Source organism: Lotus japonicus, chromosome 1 (genome assembly GCF_012489685.1).
Source record: "Lotus japonicus ecotype B-129 chromosome 1, LjGifu_v1.2".
Taxonomy (NCBI): domain Eukaryota; kingdom Viridiplantae; phylum Streptophyta; class Magnoliopsida; order Fabales; family Fabaceae; genus Lotus; species Lotus japonicus.
Window position 1 is genome coordinate 42,345,205 of NC_080041.1, and position 16,847 is coordinate 42,362,051.

A 16,847-nucleotide genomic window follows, 5' to 3' on the forward strand; every position below is an offset into this window, starting at 1 on the left:
ATGTTGAAATTGTTGTTGAGCTTGGACAACCACCACAATTAACTATGGAGCAACTTGTCCAACTACCTTCAAAATCTGTAAGAATTGACCAAGAAAGAATCAATATTGATACTTTAATTCGAAATCCTAGAAAGCGTCATCAAATTTGGGATTATCTTATCAATCAACAAGATGAAATTTGAAGAGCATATATAAAGTTCGGGTCATATCAATTTGTGATGGACGAGTATGTGAAGGAGATTCTCGTCGTCGATTTCAAGCTAAATGGTTTAGAAATTTTTCTTGGTAAGAATACTCACCAGAAGTTGATGCTTCTTTTTGTTTTCCATGCTATTTATTTTCTAAGAAATCAAGTCCTTTCATTTCAAAAGGATTTAGAAATTGGAGAAAAGTTAATAGTGGAAGGGATTGTTAATTTTTAACTTATATGGGGATAAGTCCTAATTCATCCCATAATGTTGCTCTTAAATGTTGTGAAAATTTTAAAAATCAATGTTGTCATATTGATACAGTGTTATCTAAACAAACTTCACAACAAATTTTGTGTAATCTCTTGCATCTTAAATCTTATGTGCATGTTGTTAAATCATTTACATTTCAAGCTTGTGCTTTTAGAGGACATGATGAAAGTATCGAATCTAGAAACCGAGACAACTTTATTGAGATGATTAAGCTTTTGGCTTCTTATAACAAGGAAGTAGATTATGTTGTTTTGGAGAAGGCCCCTCAAAATGAAAAATACACATCGCCCACAATTCAAAAAGAAATCTTACATGTTTTTGCAAGGAAGGTGCAAAGTGATATTCGAAAAGAGATTAGTGATGCAACATTTTGTTTAGTTGTTGATGAAGCTCGTGATGAATCTAAGAGGGAGCAAATGACTCTTGTCATTAGATTTGCTGATAAGAATGGATATGTTAAGGAGTGTTTCTTTGATATTATTCATGTGAGAGATACTACGTCATCTACTCTCAAGGATGGAATTTGTTCAACATTATCTCATCATAATTTCAACATTCAAAATATTTGAGGCCAAGGTTATGATGGAGCTAGTTATATGCGTTGAGAGTTTAATGATTTACAAGATTTGATCCTTCAAGAATGTGCTTATGCATATTATGTGCATTGCTTAGTTCACCAATTACAACTGGCACTTGTAGCTTCAGCTAGAAAAGCAGTTTATGTTCATGCTTTTTTTCAAAATTGGAATATGATTGTCAATGTTGCATCTTCTTCTTGTAAACGCAATGTTGAGTTGCATGGTGCTTATACAACTGAAATTGCTCGTCTAGTTGCAAATGATGATATTGAAACAGGAAGGGGGCAAATCAAGTTGGCATGTTGCAGAGACCTTGAGACACAAGATGGGGTTCCCACTACAATTCAATAGGTAGCCTTTTACGCTTGTATAATGCAACTATCTCAGTTCTTGAAGACTTGGCTATTAAAGGATCTAATTATTCTCAACGAGGTGATGCCCACTTATGCTTTGAAAGCATTGATATCATTTGAATTCGTTTTCATTTTAAATTTGATGAAAGAACTTATGGGAATCACTGACAAACTTTGTCAAGCTTTGCAGCCAAAGTCTCAAGACATTTTGAATAATGTTACTTGTTTAGTTTCTAGCACAAAATCTTTGATTAGTTAAGAGATTTTGGTTGGAATGCTCTTTTGAAAAAAGTTAGATCCTTTTGTGATAGTCAATCTATTGAAGTTCCTAATATGAGCTCTTCTTTCTCTGATATAATTCGATCTCGTCGTCCAAAGGATTTAGTGACAGTAGAGCATCAATACTGTATTGATGTATTTAACACTGTCATAGATCATTTATTGAAGGAATTGCATAGCAAGTTCAGCGAGCAAGCAACTGAGCTTCTTAAATTGAGCACAACTTTAGATCCTAAAGATTCATTTAAGTTATTTAATGTTGGGCATATTTGTAGTCTTGTTGAGAAATTCTACTCTTCGGATTTTTCTGACCAAGAAAAGATTCAATAGAATATGAATTGCAACGTTATGGTTTTGATGTGCTAAAAGATGTCAACTTTCAGAATTTGTCCACTATTAGTGAATTGTGTCAATAGTTAGTTGAGATTGGAAAATCAATTGTCTATCCTTTACTTGATAGATTGCTACGACTTGTTTTGACTCTTCCCGTATCAACAACAACCACTGAACGTGCTTTTTCAAGCATGAAAATTATGAAAACAAGGTTGCGCAATAAGATGGAAGATGATTTTCTCACTGATTACATGATTGTTTATATTGAAAAGGAAATTGCTGAAAAATATACCACAGATATGATAGTTGATGATTTTTACTCTATGAAACAACGACGAGCACAACTTCAGTCTTCAAGTTCGAAGGTATATCTGTTTGACCTTCTTATATGTTTGACGATATTAAGTTTAAATATATTTAATAATTTCTTTATACTTCTCAAGTTTCATCTTCATCTAGAAGATAGAGGGAATTTCGTGCTAGTAATTTTTTTTGGTATGGAAGATATATTGTGGTTCTTCTCTGCGATTATCTGCTATGAACTTAGAGTGAGCAACTTTTTGTACTACCTTTTGAGAGGGCACACACAACTAATGTTTTTTGTCAAGTATGATTTTTTGTTCTTATCAGAATGCTTATGAGTTGGTTAGTATCTCTTCTACTCAAACTAATTATATATTTCTTATGCTTATAAAAAATTGCTAGTTATATATGATTTTTTTGCACATGCTTTGTGAGAAAAAGTAATTTTTTTAATGAATTACATTCCTTTAAATCTTTGTCACCCCCTAATAAAATTCATGCCTCTCCCCCTGCACAAGGGGTAGACACGTGTCTCATGGACCATTTAAGAAAATATCTTGGACTAACTTACTTCAAGACCGATCGGTACGTTTTCGACCCAAAATCTTTTCCTGTACGGGAAAATTATCTTTTTAAAGAAAGATTCCTTGCGGAAAAAAATGGTTATTGGAAAAACAAAATTTTGAAACGGAGTCCGAGCATTTTTGTTTGTGATCCAAAAGCTCCCTAAAAAGCCTCTACGGAGGTTGAGGAAAACTTCCTCGGGTTCCGGAATCGAACACACAATCAGAACCCTGTCGGGTCTTATTCCCACTCCGATTAAAAATCAGGGCTAAATTAGTATTTATGCGACGATAAATCACCTTTTGAATATACCGAATTGTAATCAGATTGTGAATACGATTCATACTTAACATTCCAAGTGGCTACAACTTCATATAAATAGACATATAAGGTATTTTATATCATTTCACTCGCAAGTTTTAGAACACATTTCTCACAAACGTTTTTACGCTAGGACTAAAGCCTAAGCGTAAATCAGAAATTAATTAATTATAATTTTTTGATATCTAGATCTTACATTGTTTTTGGAAAATTACACAATTACTAGTTAATTGTTCGAATAATCAAGCTGTGTGTAAGACACTTGTATTAAGATGGCCTTTCATGGAACTTTTGAAAGCCCAAGTTATCAACGTCCTGAGTGATTTCTAGCTAGTTAAGAAAATCACTAGTGAATTCAAATGCAATAATCCTAATCTTACCAATTACCATGGAAGGGCCCTACAATTACTTGGAGCTTTATCTATGCAACCATTATGTATGTTCCTACATAACACAATTGTGAACCAGCATGCCTCTGGTGGGACTTGAAATGCCTACCATGGCTCCAGTAATTCAAGATTTTTATAAATTCTTTCACGTAAGGTGGATGACAAGCTCAAACAATAGACTTTAAAATATGCCCTAATTGAAAAAAATCTCTATAAAAAATCCGTCACCCAATTTAAAAGATCTCTATATATAAATTGTCTTAAAACATCCTAATAATATATTATAAATTCATTTATATAATATTATTTAAGAGTAGAAAAATTAAAGGCTAGAAATGAATCAAACATAACTATAACCAAACTCTAACCAAAAAACTTTAATAGATATTCGATTTCTGAAATAATAAGTTTCAGAAAAAAAAAAAAGGGAAAAAACCTGCATAAGTTTTAAAAGATAATGAACATAGGTAGCAATAGGGAACAATCATAGAAAACGACCTGCATGATGTGAGCTCATTTTTATAAACCAAATATTGTCACCAAAATCCAATCGCAACATACGGTCCCCTACGATGCACAAGAAAAAACTTGTGCAAATGTGCACAAGTGGGATCTAACCTCATGTAGTAGATTTCCCGATTTTTTCCTATTTTTTAAAAAACAAATTGTTTTTTTCTGGAAAAAAAAACCCAAAATAATCAGTTCATTTTCTTCATTCTGGGTTATTTTTATCTTCTTCCACTATTCTCTCTCTCCTCCCACAACCAGTGGCGGAAGCACAGGGGTGCCTTCCCTGTACTTAGAGCATCTCCAATAGAGTCCTTATTTTGGGATCTTAAAATAAGATCCGGATCTTATTAGATCCCACCATTGGAGCTATCCTAGGTGGCATGAGATCTTAGTTTTTGCTAAGATCCGTGCCTTAGCTCATGTACTCTCAAATGTGGGATCTTAAATAAAATAATATTTTTTCTCTCTCTCCTTCAATACAAAAACCAAAGTGAAAAATAAGGAGAGAAATAAATAATATAAATATATTTAGTATTGTGGGTCCAGCCAAAAGTAAAATAAGATCTCAACCACTAGAGTGAAATGTGCATAGGGACCTTATGAGTGTCTTAAATCCTATGTGGCAATCTGGGCCCACAAAAAGTGAGTTAAGTCCCAAAATAAGATCTCACCATTGGAGATGCTCTTAGTCACCCCTGGCTTCCTAACAATTCCAAAGAAATTTTTTTTGAGGCAGTACGTAGTCACCCCTTGTCTAGACACTGCACGTGAGACTGCAATGGGCAGCAAGACACTTCTTTTTTTATACGTTTACAGAGCACCTGTTCTTCTTTTTTTTCTTTTAATAACACATGTTGTCGGTCCCACAAGACACTAGTATAATTGAAAAACAAGAGGAAACTACAATTTAAAAACGAAGGAACAGAAGCCGTGAAAGAGAAACACAGAGAAAGAAAAAATACAAGGCAAAGGCTAAAGAAAATAAAATTTCATTGTCTAATAGGATTTGTTTAATTGAAGAAACAACTCAAACAAAGCAAAGAGAAAGAACAAGGGATTTTGCTTAAGTGGTACAACATTTACAATCTTTCTCTTTTAATTTTCTCTCTTGCTATTCACTTTCTCATGTATCACTTTTTATGGATATTCAAATTTTCATGAGTTCAAACTTGAATTTAATGGTTCAATTCTCTTGTTTGTTGCTTAATTGGTCTGATTATATGAGATTGAATTTGTGGTGCTTGTGTTTTGCTTTTAAAAAAAGTGATAAAAAGTATGCACACCAAGTGTTTGTAAAAAGTCTTATTTAAGATTTAGCCTTCAATAAAGGATTTTTTCTTTCGTTGCTTCTTTCTTTTTCGATGAAATTATTAGTGTTAATTGTTTATTTAAATGTTAAGAAAAGGATTAAACATAGGAAGAACTTCCAAGTTATAACCAAAGTCATGTATTGTGTTACTATAATCAATTTTGTTCCACTAGTGATAGCTTTACTATATTATTTATTTTTTATTTGCACATTCTATTGTTTTACTCAAATTGTTTAGTTTACTTTATTTTATTAGCTTGAAAAATGAAGGAGAAGAAAACTATTGACTTTTTCTTTAAGATAAAAGAGAGAGATAATGAAGAAGCACAACCTTCATGAGATAATGAAGAAGCACAACCTTCATTTGTTTCACCAACTTCAATAGATATTAATGTTTCAAATATCATTGAAGTTGGACAACCAACACAATCAACCGTAGAGCAACTTGTCCAACCACCTCCTTCAAAAGATTTGAGAATGGAACAAGAAAGAATCAATATTGATGCTTTGATTCGTGATCCTGGAAAGCGTCCACAAAGTTTTGATTATCCTGTTAATCAACAAGATGAAATTAGAAGAGCATATATAATGTTCGGGCCATATCAATTTTTGATGGATGCATATCCGTTTTCTGGTCTCTACTCTACATTCTCTATTTTTTTATTAATATCATATGAACCTCTATTATTTTTTTTTTATTTTTAGTAATTAACTATTATTATTCTCTCTTACAGTTTTTCAAGGTCAACATCGTCGATTTCAAGCTCGTTGGTTTGAAACTTTTCCCTGGTTAGAGTACTCGCCCGAAATGGATGCTTGTTATTGCTTTCCCTGTTATTTATTTTCTAAAAAATCAAGTCCTTTCACTTCAACAGGATTTAGAAATTAGAGAAAAGTGAATAGTGGAAAAGATTGTTCTTTTTTTATTTATCTCATGTAGGAAACAATCCTAATTCATCCCATAATGTTGCTCTTAAATGTTGTGAAGATTTCAAAAATCAACATTGTCATATTGATAAAGTTCTATCAAAGCAAACTTCACAACAAATTTTATGTAATCGCTTGCGTCTTTAAAGCTTATGTGGATGTCGTTAAATGGTTGACATTTCAAGCTTGTGCTTTTAGAGGGCATGATGAAAGTGTGAGATCTAAAAATCGGGGTAATTTTATAGAGATGATTAAACTTTTGGCTTCTTATAATAAGGAAGTAGATGATGTTGTCTTGGAAAATGCCCGTCAAAATGCAAAGTACACATCACCTACTATTCAAAAAGAAATCGTACATGTTTTTGCAAGGAATGTGCAAAGTGATATTCGGAAAGAGATTGGTGATGCAAAATTTTGTTTACTTGTTGATGAAGCTCGTGATGAATCTAAGAGGGAGCAAATGGCTCTTGTCATTAGATTTGTTGATAAGAATGGATATGTTAAGAAGCATTTCTTGGATATAATACATGTGAGAGATTCTACTTCACATACTCTTAAGGGAGGAATTTGTTCAATATTATCTCACCATAATCTCAACATTAAAAGTGTCCGGGGCCAAGGATATGATTGAACTAGAAATATGCGTGGAGAGTAGAATGGTTTACAAGCTTTGATCCTTCAATAATGTCCTTATGCATATTATGTACATTGTTTTGCTCATCAATTACAGATTGCTCTTGTTGCTTCGGCTAAAGAAGTAGTTGATGCTCATGCTTTTTTTCAAAACTTGAATATGATTGTCAATGTTGTAGGTTCTTCTTGTAAACGCAATGATGAGTTGCATGCTACTTATGCAAATGAAATTGTACATTTAGTTGAAAATGATGATATTGAAATAGGAGGGGGGGGGGGGAAATCAAATTGGCACATTACAAAGACCCGGTGGCACCAGATGGAGTTCTCACTTAAATTCAATATCCCACCTTTTACGATTGTATAATGCAACAACTACATTTCTTGAAGACTTCCATTGAAGGATCTACTTATTCTCAACGAGGTGATGTCACTTATGCTTTGAAATTATTGATATCATTTTACACTTGATAAAAGAACTTATGGGAATCTGTGACAAACTTTGTCAAGCTTTACAACAAAAGACTCAATACATCTTGAATGCTATTTGTTTGGTTTCTACCACAAAATCATTAATTCAAAAGTTAAGATATTGTGGTTTGGATGCTCTTCTAGAAGATGTTAGATCTTTTTGTGATAGTCGATCTATTGAAGTTCCAGACATGAGCTCTTCTTTCTCTTACATAATTCGATCTCGTCGTCAAAAGGATAAAGTGACAATAGAGCACCATTATCGTATTGATGTATTTAATGCTGTCATCGATCAGTTGAAAGAATTGAATACCAGGTTCAGTGAGCAAGCAACTGAGCTTCTTAAATTGAGCACAACTTTAGATCCTAAGAATTCATTCAAGTCATTTAATGTTGGGCATATCTACAATCTTGTGGAGAAATTCTATCCTTCGGATTTTTCTGGCCAAGAAAAGATTCAATTAGCGTATGAATTGCAACATTATGAATTTGATGTGATCAAAGATGTCAAGTTTCAGAATTTGTCCACTATTGGTGAATTGTGTCAAAAGTTAGTTGAGACTGAAAAATCAAATGTCTATCCTTTACTTGATAGATTGTTGTGACTTATTTTGACTCTTCCTGTACCAACAACAACCACTGAACGTGCTTTCTCAGCTATGAAAGTTATAAAAACAAGGTTGCGCAATAAGATGGAAGATGATTTTCTCACTGATTACGTGGTTGTTTATATTGAAAAGGAAATTGCTGAAAAATATACCAGTGATATGATAATTGATGATTTTTACTCTATGAAACAACGACGAGCACAACTTCAGCCTTCAAGTGTGAAGGTATATGTTTGATGATATTAACTATGAATATATCTTAATAAATTTCTTATACTTTGCAGGTTTTCATCTTTATCTACAAGATAGAGAGACTTTTGTGCTGATAACTTTTTGATGTTTTTTTGGCAAATTTTTTATTTGATAAGAATTTGAATATTTTTTACAAATTATATTCCTTTGGATCCTAGTCCTCCCTTTTCAAATTCCTGTCTCCGCCCCTGCCCGCAACCATCTTCATTATGGGTAAAATAAATCAATTTTTTTCACCCAGCCCCTCTCTTCCGCACAACCACCTCTCCCCCACGCAACTGGATCTGGATTTTAGATATGGATTCGTCTTCCCCTATGCAGATCTTGCAAAACACCACAATGCACAGATCCACCGTGGAAGGTGAGTTGCGGCTAAGCCACCTTGGAACAATGAGGTCCGACCTTGCGCCATTGATGATTCGTGAGAAGATCTGAAGACGAAGAGGATTGTGGCGTTTTGATAGGAAAAGTTTGCATTTTTAAGTTTTGAACTTTTGTATTTCACGATTCTAAAGCTGCAAATATGGAGATTTGGCGTTTTGATTGAAAAAGTTTGCGTTTTTAAGTTGTTTCAGTTGGTGTTGTGGTGGCGTGGAGAGAGGTGGTGGCGATGGTTGTGGGTGATGGTGGGGGGTTTTGGGTGATGGTGGTGGCATGGAGATAGGTTAGTGATGGTGGTTGGTTATGGGTCCTCTTCCTTCTTATCTTCTAGGTTTCTGATGTAAGATGTTATTTTGATGTTTCTAGTCACTCCAAAGAGTTGAAAGTTACATGGTTTTGAATGAGGTTATCTGTTTGGATTTATGCTTAGAACAACATGACCTTAAATTAATCTTGTTCCACTGTTCTATTTGGTCTCATGTCCCAGATTGCGCCTTAACATTTGAGCAGGGGAAGTCTAAGAGGTGACTTTTTCATTGAATAACATATTCTTATTCATTTACATTTCAATGACATTATTTAATATATCTAAACGCAGGCCATATGCACGGCTTTGGTGGTGGGGTTGAGATGGCTGGGTGAAACGATTTGGTGGTGGAGGTGATGATTGTGGCATAGGGAGGATTTATGGGGTGGAGATTTGGTGGTTATACAGTGAGGGGATAGGTTGGAGAAGAAGATGGAGTAGGATTTTCCTGAAAAAAGAAATGTGAATAATTTTATTTTGTTAAAAAAACCAGAAAAGATTTATTTTATTTTTTAAAAATTAAAAATACCTGCAACCGGTTCACTCCTTCCTTGTGTAACTTTACACAACAAAAAACTTGTGCACCGTAGACAAACCCGCAACATACAATAGATATCAAATGCAACACCAAACAATCAATTGATTCAACGAAAAGAAATCTAAAACAAAGTATCTAGACGTTAACTAATATCAACATGGAAGTACACACACAATGGGTGTCCATAATATCTCAAGCAAGGTCTACCCGAGGCAGTGTCAGATCAGCTCATAGTAAGATCAACATAACATTCTTAAAATTAAATCCAAGCAGTTAACAAACATTATATCAACGCTGATAGATAGGCATGATAGGGAAGCTATATCATACCACTGTAAACACAAATGATTCCACAATTTTGGCTTTCATTTTCAAATCAAAGATAATGATAAGTGTACCACATAACATTTCATACACATTGGAGCACTTTTTTTCAGTACTCTATCTCTCACCTCGAGTCACATCACATCACATATCATATCTATCACTTATCTCTCTATAGTGGTATACATTCACAGTGTACACCGATCTTTATTGAATCTTCATTGCCATCCCTCCATAACTCTATGCCAGAGTAAAGAAAGACAAGAAGACTAACCAGCTATTTAAATAAATATCAATTGCACCATGGCTCCCCTTAATCTTGCGTTAAAAATTGTTCGGCACCCTTTAAAATTTGAACAGTATTTCGGAAATCATGGAAGTATTGAGCTGATCCCTCTATCTTTCTCTACCTACGATTAATGTTTTTTTCTTTTTGACAGGATACCTAGGACTGATGTTGATCCACCATTCTCTTCATCCATTCATCATATTTATAGCTCAATACACAAAACTCACCCATTTGCAGCAAGTCAGCAATAAATCCAACAGGACTATCAGTCAAAACATGAAGAACCACTCACTGCAGTTGAATATAAATAAATACACATCAACAATTTGGTACAAAAGTGAGGCAATGCAAACATATCTCTGGTAACATGATTCTTCTAAGTTCGAGAGATATTTGCTTCAAATTGAGTGCTAACAGTCCGAATGAAGAGGTTTATTATGAACTGCTTCATTAGTATCAGGGTGATAAATAAATTGTACATTCTATAATAATATCACACGGCAGGTAAATCTAAATCTACCTCAAAAAAGACAAAAGACAATAAAAGTAAGACCATGAAGCAAACATATTAGTTTACCAACTCATATTTCCGGAGAATATCACAGTGTGGAGTTTCTTTGATATAGCCCCACTGGCGACGCTGCAACTCAAACTGACAGTTCTGGCGAAGGATGCCGAAGTACTCCCTCTCAACCTTGTCCTCAACCGTCTCACGCTCACGGGTACCCTCAGGATAATCCTGAGCAAACTTTGTGGACTTAACATAGTAGTTAACACCCCTAGGTGTAGTAACTCTATGCTCATAAGGGTAGCTTTGAGAAAGTGTATAGATTGGTTCCGATGAGGGCAAAAAGTTAATGAGTAAAATAAGCAAGACCGGAAACAATTGAATCAAAGCGCGTGCATTGAAGCCACCACCAGAGCCATGATTATCATTATCAGCATGCCTGTGACCCATCCCAGGTCCAAAACTAAACCCTCCAAAGCTAGCTGTTGCTGTAGGACGCATCCCTCCAAAGAAGAAATTCCTGAATATCTCATCAGCATCAAAATCAGCCTCATAGTAGCCATTATAAGCCCTCGCCGCCCCCGGACCCGGCCTCGCTGCAGCACGCCTCTCATAGACAGATTCATCTTCTCCGGAAAGATCATACTTCCTCTTGCTCTCCTCATTGCCTAGACACTGAAACGCCTTCGACACCGCCTTGAACGCTTCCTCAGCGCCGGGGGCTTTGTTCTTGTCTGGATGGACCTTCAGAGAGAGCTTTCTATAGGATTTCCGCACGTCCTCAACGGTGCAACTCTTCTCTAAACCTAGAATCTCGTAGTAGTTCTTCTTCCTCTTAATTTCCCTGATAATTGAAACCTGCTCCGTGGTGTATGAGGCTGACGATGATGATGAGGATGACGGAGGAACCGGTGCTGCCGCGGCCGAAGACCTTCGGCGGACAGAGGGATTATCAGCAGCGGGCTTCCCCGGCTCGGCAGCTGCTTCGGTGGGATTGTCGCCTGCGCCGCCGCCGCCCCCTATCGCCGTCAATAGATCGTCGACGGGCAGAGTGGGGTCGAGACGGCGAGCTTTGCTCACGAATTTCAACGCGCGTGACCGATCGCCGCTTTCTAACGCCTCTTTGGCGATTCTGAAACACTTGAGCGCATCGTCCTTGTTCCCATCCATTATTTTCCAATCAGAGCTCGTAAAAACAACGGATCTGCAAGAAAAATGAGAGAACAATTCACGAATCTTCGATTCGATTGGGAAATTTCGTTGATGAGAGAAATGATTGCGAATTGAAATGCGAAATCGAAAGGAAATGAAGAATCGGTTTGATTTGATAGATCAAGGGAAGAGGGATTGGAGGAAATTGAACTTACAGATGGAGATAGAAGACGAGAGTGGGTGAATTGCTCGCTGTTCGTAGATGGAGAACGAAGTGAATTAGGGTTCCATGCGATATTGGGAAAGAGGAAGATTGTTCCTCACTTGTTAACTTGTTAGACTACCCACAATGGTTTCAACATTCAACACCTTCAACACTCCACTTTTTCTCTTCCCAACACTCCACATCACCTTCTCTCTCTAGTTACACTTCATTCAACTTTTACCCACTCTAATGGTTTCCATTCAACACCCTACCCCCTACCCCACCACTTTTATTTCATATTTTGATTTAATTTTATATTTTTCTTTTTATGATTTCATAAAATTAAAATTTACGATAAAAATTAAATTAAATAAACTATTATCGATTTAATTTAATTTAATATTTTTTTATTTATTTAAATTAAATTAAATTAACGTAATATTTTTTTAACGTAAATTAAATTAAAACACTTAACAATTTAATTTTTTTAAAAAAAAATATACACAATAATTTATTTTATTTTATTAACTTTAAATGGAAGAAAAGAAACTAAGCACACAATAATACATTTTATTTGCTTAACTTAAAATTCAAGACAACAAACTAAACACACAACACACAAATAACGTAATTAGTACGATACAAAGCATATTTAATCATCATACATTCCAAACTTTGCCCAGATGTGCTTCACTAGATCTGCTTGTAGTTGGTGATGGACATTTGGATCACGGAACTCGGATCTAGCACGCACATGATCCACAAAAGCGGGTAACACCTCGGTCGAGTATGGTTGCGGTGTACTAGATCCACTTCCCTCAGCTTGCTCAAAATCGGTCTCGCGTTGAGCATATGAATCTCGTTCATCCTCAACAATCATATTATGTAATATGATGCATGACCTCATGATGATACCCAAATCAGTTATGTCCCAGAAGCGAGCTGGTTCACGGATGATTTTAAAACGAGCTTGAAGCACTCCAAATGCACGTTCGATGTCCTTCCGACATCCCTCCTGATGTTTTGCAAAGCACTTATCGGGTTCAGTTTGAGGAAGTCTAATAGACTTGACGAAAGTTGGATAAGAAGGGTAGATACCATCAGCTAGATAGTATGCCATATTATAGGGACGTTGGTTCACGATGAAATTCACACGTGGAGCGTTTCCCTGTTCCAATTCATCAAACACTGGTGACCGGTCTAGAACGTTTTATATCGTTCAAGGTTCCCCCGGACATCCAAAAAAGGCATGCCAGATCCAAAGATCAGGAGATGCAACTGCTTCAAGAATAACTGTGGTGGTTCCCTTATCCCCTCTAGCAAATTGACCTTCCCATGCTTTAGGACAATTTTTCCACTCCCAGTGCATGCAGTCAATACTCCCGATCATGCCTGGGAACCCCCGCATTTCACTAACCTGTAGTATTCTTTGCAGGTCCTCTTGGGTTGGTGCTCTCATGTACTCTTGCTTATACAATCGTATGATTCCTTTACAGAATCTACGTAAACACTCCAATGCTGTAGTCTCTCCTATTTTGATGTACTCATCGACTGCATCTGCTGCCACACCATATGCTAACATTCGCATTGCTGTGGTGCATTTTGCTAAGGGCGATATACCTTCTTTCTTCGCTGCATCGACTCGCTGGGTGAAGTAGCTATCACTACTTGAAAGGTCCGCAACGATTCGAAGGAACACATGTTTTTGCATCCGGTACCGGCGACGGAATATTCCATCGTCGTATGTAGGCTCATTGGCAAAGTAGTCGGCAATTAGCCTTTGGTTTGCCCCTGCATGATCTCTACTGAGATGTTTTCTACCACGAGGTGCGCTACCCTCCAATATTAGATTTCGACGCTCCCTAAAGTGGTTGAGTATATAAGTGTCTTCTCTCTGGATTTTTTCAAGGTAAGCTTCGAGATCAAACTCTGGTGGATCCATTTTTTGTGAAATTTGAAGTAGATGGGAAGAGATACATTGAATGGTGGATCTATGAGTCCATATATATAGATAAATTGAATGGTGGACATTGACGGATTCGAAATAATATGAACTATAGTTAATTATCGGATAAGGACTAGATTCGAATTGAGTGATGCATATTCAAACTCGGTAACCCATACATTAAAGCCACTGACAACACTGACAAATTATTAAAGTAAACAGTACAGACTTGACAAAACACTGACAAATTATTAAAGCAAACACTACAGACTCGACAACACTGACAAATTATTAAAGCAAACACTACAGACTTGACACCACTCGAAAAATAATAAAGCAAACACATCAGACTTGACAAAACACTGACAAATTATTAAAGCAAACACTACAGACAATTAATTTCCAAAGAGCTCTTGGGACAACCGCTTCAACAGCTCTTTCTTGTGGTCACTGAGATGCTCCTCTTCACTTAACTTTAGAAATAATTCCATTTTCTTAGCTTCAGTCTCCTCTTTCCTCACTCTATTAGTCTCTTGTTGCATCGCCGCCATCTGCTTCAATTGTCCAACCTCTATCTCCTTGACTTGTTTGTATGCAGCCCAATCTTTCTCCATCGCCTCCAAGGCAGCTGTTGTGCTCTTCTTTTTACCCTTTTTTTTAGCGGCATCCCTACCCATTGGACGGGGAATCGATCCTAAAGAGTTTGAGCCACATGCATCACTCTCGCGAGATCTCTTAGATCCACTACTTCCTGAGCCAACACTTCCTCCTGCTTGACTACAGTAACATGGTTGATCGCGGAGAGCCTCCCATTCTGCCATCAAATTAAATTGACCCTTCTTCCCATCTGCGTATAATTCTTGCGCTTGGGTCAAAATATCATTCTCCGACCAACCGCTTCGTTGCATACGCTTAGCGCCTTCATAAGCGCCAATCCATTTATTTATTTGCTTGCTCATATAATTATAACGGTTTCGGCATGCATTTCCATCCCGCGGAGGATTGAATGAGCAATGTTGATTACAATACTCAGCAATTTGACCCCAAAATGTTTCTCATTTTTGGTTTCTCCCAACAACACTGTTTGTTCCATATTTAAGCCACCCACTATTTAACACCTTATTTTGATCAGTGTTCCATGCTGGTAAGTGACTTCTCCTGCTCGTAGGAGTTGAATCCTCTTCATTTGGAGTGGCTTCATTACCAGCTGTCATGCCAGCAAGATTCATTTGTGTTGAAAACTCGGGAAATTCAGGTGCACCATCATTAGACGGCGGTGTTGGAGATGGATATCTGAACATAGATCCATGATGGGGATGAGGACGTTGGTTGAGAAATTGAGTTGGATCTTGAAAATTGTTGTGATTTTGGTAGTTGGATTGATTTGGATCTTGATAATTGTTGTGATTTTGGTAGTTGGATTGATTTGGATCTTGATAATTGTTGGAATTTTGGTAGTTGGAAATTTGATTTGGATGTTGATAAATGTTGGGATTTTGGTAGTTGGGAAACTGATTTGGATGTTGATAATTGTTGGGAATTTGGTTGTTGGGAAACTGATTTGGATGTTGATAATTGTTGGGAATTTGGTTAGAAGAATTCTTGGTGTTGAAATGGTACTTGTTGGGATCCATTTCAAAGCAAAGGGGATAGTAGAATGATAATAAGATGAATAAGATGATGGAAAACTTGGTTTTCTTTTCTGTGTCCAAATCAAACGAACCAAGTCTCTATTTATAGAGAAAAAAAAATCATGAATTTTGGTAATTTTTTTATATTTTTTTAAATTTTTTTTAATGAAATAATTGAGTTGGAAAGATTAGGATAAAAAAAATCGCCCGGACAAATTAAAACGCGACACGTGTAACCGCTGCAGGCCTCCCTCTTTCCTCTGACGCGTGGCACGCACGCGCCTGTCGGTGCCCAACCGACGCGTGCCACGCGTCCCACCACCGGATGCCATGGGTCCCACAGCCTGCCATTTCTGCAGGTAACGCGCCCTGTTGGCGCGTGTGTGGCACGCGCCTGGCATTCACCAACCAGGCCGTGCCACGTGTCACCGCGGGCAGGTTTCAACACAGTTAAAAAATTTCAACACCTCTCTCCTCCTTCCAACTTTCAACACCCACTTTCAACACCATTAAAACCTTATTTCAACATTAAACTACCCACTTTCAACACCATTGTGGGTAGTCTTAGTGCTCCGCAATTGGGAAATTGGAGCAACTGGGAAACATTTACTCGTCTTATGTTATTTATATATTTATTTTTATATTTATATATGAGTGTGTCACTCCGTTCCGCACCGCTTTATCATATCTTATTTTTATCCTCAAATAATAGTTTAAGTGGTAAGAAGTAGATGACATATGAATTGGAGAGAGGAAAGGTCCGGTGATTAATTTATGGTGGTGTGATTTATCATTCCAATGTACCAAAAAAAAGGTAATTGTTATTCTCACATTCCCATCTAGTTCCACCTCCATATAGTTATGACTCCGAAAACACCCTTAAATTTTTTATCGATCGTACCTTCTAATTGCGTAGACTACATTCTTTTAACCGCATAGGCTACGCAGTTCAAAGTGCGCAGTTCATAACCGATAACTTTAACTGTAACTGATGCACATTCTGAAACTTCCAATTTCCGAAACTCCAAATTTTCAATTGGCTTAATTGCAACTTTGGTCCCCGACGTTTACCAATAATTTGACCTTTAATTCTTATGTTAATTTGTTAATTCCTATGGTAATTCAGATTCTATAAATAGCCTCATTTTTCACACAATTCTTTATTCATTCATTCTCTCATTTCTCCCTTTCTGCATTCTTCCTTGTGCTGATGGTGGGTGATCTCTGGATTTCATCCTCAACATTTGCTACTTTGCATGTTGTGAATTTGGTTATG

The 16,847-nt window shown here is 36.5% G+C and overlaps 3 protein-coding genes across 4 annotated transcripts; 1 reads left to right on the forward strand and 2 right to left on the reverse strand.

Annotated features, from left to right (window-relative positions):
* Nucleotides 1-6,574: 6,574 nt before the first annotated feature.
* Nucleotides 6,575-8,036, forward strand: LOC130736055 (uncharacterized). Its single transcript, XM_057587912.1, has 3 exons — nt 6,575-6,856; nt 7,058-7,192; nt 7,545-8,036. Exons 1-3 carry the CDS (start codon nt 6,575-6,577, stop codon nt 8,034-8,036), a joined length of 909 nt encoding a protein of 302 aa, XP_057443895.1.
* A 2,371-nt stretch (nt 8,037-10,407) lies between these two features.
* Nucleotides 10,408-16,159, reverse strand: LOC130709452 (chaperone protein dnaJ 49-like). Of its 2 annotated transcripts, XM_057559639.1 has the most exons (3): nt 16,136-16,159; nt 12,006-12,117; nt 10,408-11,842 (listed from the first exon to the last, which is right to left on the reverse strand). In XM_057559639.1, the coding sequence occupies exon 3, from the start codon at nt 11,806-11,808 to the stop codon at nt 10,699-10,701; it is 1,110 nt and encodes a 369-aa protein (XP_057415622.1). In that variant the 5' UTR covers nt 11,809-11,842; nt 12,006-12,117; nt 16,136-16,159; the 3' UTR covers nt 10,408-10,698. The 2 variants fall into 2 exon arrangements, with proteins under 2 accessions (XP_057415622.1, XP_057414962.1); XM_057558979.1 differs by lacking the exon at nt 16,136-16,159 and having other exon boundaries at nt 10,408-11,874.
* Nucleotides 12,619-13,937, reverse strand: LOC130710901 (uncharacterized). Its single transcript, XM_057560636.1, has 2 exons — nt 13,367-13,937; nt 12,619-13,195 (listed from the first exon to the last, which is right to left on the reverse strand). The coding sequence occupies exons 1-2, from the start codon at nt 13,935-13,937 to the stop codon at nt 12,648-12,650; spliced, it is 1,119 nt and encodes a 372-aa protein (XP_057416619.1). The 3' UTR covers nt 12,619-12,647.
* Nucleotides 16,160-16,847: the final 688 nt, after the last annotated feature.